General features: G+C 42.2%; 1 protein-coding gene across 1 annotated transcript; it reads left to right on the top strand.

The window, feature by feature from the left end:
- Positions 1–4,166: 4,166 nt before the first annotated feature.
- On the top strand, positions 4,167–7,481 carry LOC107107902 (selenoprotein Pb-like). The gene is made up of 4 exons (XM_015408265.1): positions 4,167–4,381; positions 4,996–5,208; positions 6,606–6,744; positions 7,230–7,481. The coding sequence occupies exons 1-4, from the start codon at positions 4,167–4,169 to the stop codon at positions 7,479–7,481; spliced, it is 819 nt and encodes a 272-aa protein (XP_015263751.1).
- Positions 7,482–7,772: the final 291 nt, after the last annotated feature.

Raw genomic sequence — 7,772 nt, 5'->3', positions numbered from 1 at the left:
AGCCTCTGTGTGGTATTGTGTCAAAATTGTTTTCCCCCACACATTACGACTATCTTTCTGCACATGGATTTCCTACTTTGTCATGTGTGAAGCAAGCCTGTGAAAAAGTTAATCCAGAATGATTTTCAAGAAAATAAGACAATTGGAATCAGCCTTTTGAAGGATGTGTTAAAGTGGTCAGCGTATATGCAAGAGCACATGGTGGCTCAAAATCTGGGTGTATTTTTCTGCACAAATATTCCTCACACTGGCACATACTGTAACACCACTGCAGTAACAATAAGGTTGAATCCAGACTCATTTAAATCCTTTTCCAGAGTATAAGTACATGAAAAGTCCTACCGGGATCATTTTATTTCTCAAGGTAATGTGTATGTGAACCTGTGTGTTTTGTGTTAGTTAGCAAATTTCAGAAGGGGTAGTTTTTAGTCTCTTCAACTTCCATTTCTGCATTTTTAAAAATTATTAATGTGAGAATGTGATTTTGACTTACTGGCCCTTTTCACATTACCATTCTAAACCGGATGTTATTTGTTGTTGTCCCAATTTCAAGTAAAGCAATACAGGGAGGGGGGTTTCATACAGTGAATTTCCTTCCATTAATGAGCCGCCTCAGAAGTGCTATGGTCATCTCAAACAGTGCTGCTTTTCCCCCCCGTGCGATCTTCCACAGTGTTTTTGGGTTTTTTTAAAATAATGTTCTAAGTTAAGCACTATAGCACTAAGTCAATATAGCACTTCAGTGCTGTAGTGGCACCATTGAGATGCCTTGACTCTTTTGAGTCAATAGAGTCAAGGCATCTCAATGGTGTCACTATAGCACTGAAGTGCTATATTGGTTTAGCACTATAGCGCTGAACTTAGAACATTCAAAAGGTCTGTGGAAGACTGTGCGGCAAAAAAGGCAGGGAAAAAGCAGCATTGTAGGAAGTGCTATGGACATTTTAACAGCACACCACAGCGATTCAGAAGTGCAGTGAAGGAGTTGAAAAATGGGGAAAAGCAGTTTCCCTCTAAAGTGGCTCAAAAGAGGTACTTTTCTCCCTTTCTCACAATACAAGAACTCGTGGGCACTCCATGAAATTGCTGAGCGGTCGGGTTAGAACAGATAAAAGGAAGTACTTCTTCACCCAAAGAGTGATTAACCCATGGAATTCACTGCCACAGGAAGTGGTGGTGGCTACAAGCATGGACGGCTTCAAAAGGGAATTAGATAAGCATATGGAGCAGAGGTCCATCAGTGGCTACTAGCCACAAGGTATAGATAGGGGCTCTGGGGCAAGTGATGCTCTGTCTTCTTGGTGCTTGGGGGGGGTCAACAGTGGGAGGGCTTCTAGTGTCCTGGCCCCACTGGTGGACCTCCTGATGGCACCTGGTATTTATGGCCACTGTGTGACACAGAGTGTTGGACTGGATGGGCCTTTGGCCTGATCCAACATTGGCGTCTCTTATGTTCTTAACCACGCTTTACTAACCCAATACAAGTGGTTTGGTATAAACAGGTAAATAAATTCTGCTAACAGCCAGTTACTAAAATGCATCTGGTGATCCCTGGCCCAAAAGACATCCAGCTGTCATCAACCAGAGCCAAGGCTTTTATGGCCCTGGCTCGTTCCTGGTGGAACACTCTGCCAAGTGACACTTGGGCCCTGCAGGACTTGATGCAATTTCACAGGGCCTGCAAGCCAGAGATGTTCTGCCAGGCTTTTGGCTGAGGACAGCAACGGGCACCATCCTGGCTGGCACTCCCTATCCTTTTCCCAATTCCTTTCCCACCTATTCTAATACCCCCCCCCTTCCTGCAGGGTGGTACGCAGTCTGAAAACTGACCCATCAGTCAGTTTATGTTAATGCCATCTGAGAATTGTTTTAATCTAAACCGGCTTGTTATTGTGTTTCATTGTTTGATGTTATAGTGTTTTGTCGTTCATCGCCCAGAGCCCTGAGTAATTGGATTGGGTTATTCATAAATCTAATGTATAAATAAATAAATATAAATAACTTAAAAATCCATTAGCAACGTTATTAAAATGGAATACAAAGGCAGTTTGAAAAGGGGCTTTATGTTAGGCTTGACAATGTCTATGGCTAGTCCTAAGAACTTTGAGAGAAAGCCCAGTTGAATAAAATGGAATCTACTTCTGAGTAGATCGACTTAGGATTCCTCCCCTCCAAGGCTGGTGTGGACAGGGCAGTTCAGTAACAGAATAAGAATCTCTGTCATTTTCGTCAACTTTCTACAGGCATGAGGAAGGGGCTTTCTATATTATTAACATTACTTGGGGCTTAGGGAGATTTTATGCAGTATGTTCCCATACGCTGCCTCTGAGATCTAGTGATCTTAGACTAGGCTGAAACAGATTGGACACATATGGGACATACAGGATAAGATCTCCCAATACATTTTTACATTTTAAGGCGGTTAAGATGGGTTTGAAACGAGTAAGTGCATGGGGAGTTTAATTCTTTCACCACTCAGGTTGCATCTGACTGGAGGGGGGAAATGCCCTAATTCTTTGACAATAGGATGCCATGAAGAGCTTCAGCTGCCTATTTCCACACATTAGGCCTCTGGTAAAGGGACAGGACATTTTTCTAACCAGTGCAGTTTTACCAGTCTAAATCTGTCACACACACATACCCTGAAGTTTTTTTTCCTGCGGGGGGGGGGGGGGGGATCACAGGGACTTTTATTATGGTTGTATTTTTCCCCTCTGCAGAGCTAATAGCAGCTTCCTTGGATGAAAGAGTTAAACACACAGTTGTAAGCAGTCTTCTTCACTAGATGTGGCTGCCACATTTGTTAGTGGAGTTTCAAGGAAATTATTGCAAAATCAGTATTACAACTAATGGAAATGTTCATGACCATGACACCACCAACACCAAGCCCAGGACTTTTGTGTATTTTACTGTCTGTGAATTGTTACTATCAGAAATTCATTTGCTTGGGGTTTTTTTAATTCAGAAAACTTCCCGTATAATGAACATGTTCCTAACTTTCTTAGTTACCCATTACCCCCTTGAAGCTTTTAGAATCACCCACCTCTGAGCAACCTGCCATACTCACTAAAGAGGGATTATTTTCAAGATCATAGCATAGGAGACTGTATTTTTAAAAAACCAACCATGGTGGATCTTTGGTGAACAAAAAAATTCGAAGAGGGTGGAATTTGGGGAACTACAAATATGGAGCCACTATCTCTTGTTAGTTGTCATTTTTTTAAAAACAAGATAATTTTCTAGCCTACAAAGAAGATCTCATTCTTTAAACTGTAGGAGTATTTTCTGCATTGTGTGCATGGCACAGCATGTACAACTGAAGGTAGCAAATTTGAACTGAAAGAAGAGAAAAGGGAAGAAACAACATTTTCTTGACAAATTCTTAGGTGGGCTGAAAAAGTTCCAAGCTCAGTACACCTACTGCCCCTACTCTAATAATGACCCTGATTAAACACTTGCTCCCACAAAGTTAAATTAAATTGAACTAAATTAAATTAAATAAAAATCCAATTAAACACAATTAAAATTGGTGCCTTCTCCACCTGCAAGTAATTTAAAACAAAAATGTCAGGAAAACTGACCCCCATTGCATATCTGTTAGTGCTATGAACAGTGCTGAAAAACAATTTGATTGCAGCATCTCAGAAGTTGTGCATGTTGAGGATACTGAATTTGCTGAACTGGAATATGCTGCTAGAAAGGAAGAGCGCAGGGGAATGTTGACTCAGGATCCATTTACGCATGGGTTCAGGAGATCCCTGAGGGGGCAATTTGCAACAGGGCTGCTATGGATCAAGAGAGTTAATGTATTCCCTTGAACCTTCTTTCTGATGCAAATGCTGTCCTCCAGGAGCTGGAGCTCATATCTGAGGGAAGACAAAGGTACCTATAGATCTCCAGTATAACTGAACCCTGAGCAGCCCTGAACATGACACAAAGGGGCTCAAGCCTTGGTAGCTGCCATGTGAATGTACCTTCAGCATCCATTGTTCATTGACCATGTTCAGAAACAAGATACCAGAAAATATGGATCTTCACAAATTAAGCTCAACTGAGTTTACTCAGAAGTTAATCTGTTGAGGATTGCAACCTGAGTCTGACCTGGAAAGGGAGCTTGTATTCTTAATTGTACCGTATTTATCCTAGGCTGAAGGGAAGTGGAAAAGATGGGCTGTCCTGCCCTAGCCACAACAACCTTCCTGGTGGGATTGGTGATTACTGCCACACTGGCAGATGTGGCTGAGAACAGGAGCCAAATATGCCAGCCTGCACCACTCTGGAAGATCAATGGGACAGTCCCAATGGATGGGGTGGAGGGCCAAGTGACAGTAGTGGCCCTGTTAAAAGCAAGCTGACAGTTCTGTCTCAAGCAAGCTGCCAGGTGAGTTCACTACATGGAGAAGACCACCTGTCCCTGGGGCTGTCAATAGGCGCAAGACGTAGTATCACATATGTGTCAGAATTCACTAACATCATGGTGAACCTAGAATCATTAATTTGGATCAGGAAGGACTAGACTGTCTGCCGTAAAATACTGAATTGAATCAGTCCTCCATAGCCCTTTTGAGACATTCTAAGACAGTGGTACTCACTCCATGGCTTGTGGAGAGCCACATTCACAATTTCCATCAAGCAAAAGAGCTACATTTACTTCTATCCCTGGCTGGAGTTGCCAGGTCCCCCTCTAGTGAACTCCAGATCTGAGGTTGCAAACAAACATTAGCTACAGTTGGCCAGATACAATACACATACACAAGATGGATGTAATTTTGCTCCTGAATTAGAATTTACACATATTCTAATATTGCATGCAACTAGAGCTGTGCAGAACTGGACGCTATAAATGCCAACTCAGTGGGTTTAAAATGAGGGTAAGACCTCTGGCTTTTGCCAGATAGTTGAGCTTGTGAGCCTGCCTGTCTTGAGTGTATGCAGAGGGAGGGGTGAGTTTCTCTCCATCATTTCCTAAATTTTCTTGCTGCTTCCTATTACCAGCCTTGGCAGCTTGCAGAAGAAGCTGTCCCATAAAGGGATGGTCAATATAAGCTTCATGATTGTGAATGAGAAGACTCCTTTTTCCCGGGCAATGTATTGGGAGCTCAAGCGGCATGCTCCAGAGGGAATTCCTGTTTACCAGCAGGAGATCTTGGAACCTGACGTCTGGCAAATTCTACATGGGGACAAGGATGACTTCCTGATCTATGACAGGTCAGTGCTTAAACACATTTCTCCTGCTGTCTTTATAGCAAGGGCATGGAGAAGGGACAATTTTTATGCATCTCTCCTTAGAAGAGACCAAGCTCTGGATATCTTAAAGGGCTGTGAACCATCGAGGTAATATGCAAGGCAGTTTGCAGGGTTACAAACTCCTATAACTCATCAAGACAAGATGGGTCTCCAAGGAATTGCTTAAACCTGTACTTGCTTCTATGTGAAAAGCAACTAACGCAGCATGCAGACAGAGAAGGGAGTGAGCTATGAGAATTGTAGTACATGGTGGGGATTGGAACCCCAAATTCCTCAATATAGGATCTAAAGTACCAGTCTAAATCTCTGGTCTGTATCCTAACAATAATTTAAGGAAATAGATGAATAAATATAAATCTTGTATGACTTAACATCAAATAAAGCTTCAAATATTTTTCAAATATACAATAGCATTCAATGCATGAAATACAAGAAATACCATAGATAGGCTGGGGATTTAAAGTAATATCTAACTTTTTAACACTCCCTAAAGAAAGACTTCACAAATTCCAATTCCAATGGACTGAAAAACATGATCTTCAAATGTCCATAAAGCAAGTACATCCACTTCTTACTTAGGATTTGAGACAAACAATAAGAAATAAGCTGCAGTCAACTCATCCTCCAGATTAGTCAATAAATTTTCAATCCCTTCATCAGGACTGCACATCAACACGAACTGCCAAAGAGGCACAGCAACATGAACTTCCCAGCCAATAATGCCTTCAAACTGTCTTATGTCCAGCAATGTCTCCAAACTGCCTTATTTGTCTTTATTCATGATGGATGCGTGTAGCCTAACTCAGTAGGTGCTCTTCCATCTACATGAATGTAAAGATGGCTCGACAGACTCGGGGATGGCCAGCCTGTACCTTGCCATTTTCTTCCTCTGTTGGACTCCATAGCTTATTAGCATCCTGCCTAACCTCTCCCAAGGGCTTGAGAATTGTGTAAAGCTGCTTGTTGTTGCTTTCTTTTCCAGACATCATGTGCACCAGAGGGCCTTGAACTTTGGCTGTTTGTGGAGCTATCTAGGAAAAAATGTGGAGATGGTGTGTCTGCGTTATATTATGCAGCACACACTGGGGCAGCTTGAACACTGGGAAGTGAAGCAGCATAATTAAACTTGAATACTTTAGCTTTTGAACTGAGGGGCCAAAAGATGAATGTGCTCCTTATGTTATTTTGGAACTCTCCAACCAACTCACTGTCTTTACTAGGCAATTTTTTTCTTATTCTTTTCTGACTTTATAGAAAACAGAAGGCCAATTTAGACCAGACCAGAGTCATTCCTGGTATGAATGGATCCTGACACCAATTCTGTATTTTCTCCCCTCCATTACTCCTGGACTTTATAGGTGCAGCAAGCTGACTTTCCACATCCAGCTGCCATACAGTTTCCTGCACTTCCCTTATGTTGAAGCTGCTGTACACCACACGTACCACAAGGACTACTGTGGCAATTGTTCCTGGTACCATTCTAATAGCAACCAAGAGGTAGGAATTTGAGCTCTTGCTCCCTCTTCAAGCCAGACACTTGCTCATTTGATGAAGCTTCTTCATTCTCTGGACATTGGTCCAGCCTGATCCTCTGACAGGATTTATGTAAGATTTCTTCTTGCATTCCCCTTACAGTGAGGTGCAGAGGGTAGAAGGAGGACTGCATATCCTTGTTCCATGGGTCTCTGTGCTAGTTTACTGTGAAGAAAATTGGAACAATATGATGCCTCTTTCCCAGCCTCTGTTCCAGCAAGCTAAAAATGATGCTGGGATACTGCAAAGCATCTGAACCATCTGAAATTATCATTTAGACTCATGTTACACAGACAGATGTCACATTTTAAATGGACATGAATTTTCTGCCCTAAAAACAAAAGATGCAGATAATGCCTATTCAGACCCCTTGCATCAAACTGCCAGATATCTATTTTCACCTTAAGTCCATTGGTATAATGAACCAGAACTTGATGTTGTTTTCACAGATAAGTAGCACAGCAGAGACTAGTATGATGACGACTGAGGCTTCCAGACACAGTGAAAAGAACCAGGAAGTTTCCAGTCACAGGCATAATGGGAAGAGCAAAGAGGCACCCAACTCTACAGAGCACACAGCCCATCACTTTTCTCATCCTTCAGTGAGCAGCAGCCACAGGGCCTTGGATCTGGCCAGTACACACCAGTCAGTTCCCCAGTCTCAGAGCCAGCTGCAGAAGCAGCAGGAAGCAGAATCTTAAAAATTTGCTTTTGTGTTGGCAAGATATAACTGTGAGGCAGATAGCTTCAGTTTAAATGGGGGGGGCCTATTTTTTTAAACCGTGGGTCAAACCTACTTGTTTCAGAAGAAAGCATCGTGATCATTCAGTATTCAGAGCAGCAAGGATACTGAATTTTCTATTCCCTTCCTAAATCAACACAAGCTCTTAAGACTCTTCTTATAACATGGCTTTTTGTTATGTGGCATGCACCACCATAAGTCTAACTGCATGTACTTGATGCAATCTGACTTCTCATTTTGAACTGGTCTC

The sequence above is a fragment of the Gekko japonicus genome, unplaced genomic scaffold, assembly GCF_001447785.1.
Source record: "Gekko japonicus isolate JY-2015 unplaced genomic scaffold, Gekko_japonicus_V1.1 scaffold258, whole genome shotgun sequence".
NCBI classification, from domain to species: Eukaryota; Metazoa; Chordata; class Lepidosauria; order Squamata; family Gekkonidae; genus Gekko; species Gekko japonicus.
Note: the sequence above shows the minus strand (reverse complement) of the source record. Positions and strands in the feature narration are given on the sequence as shown.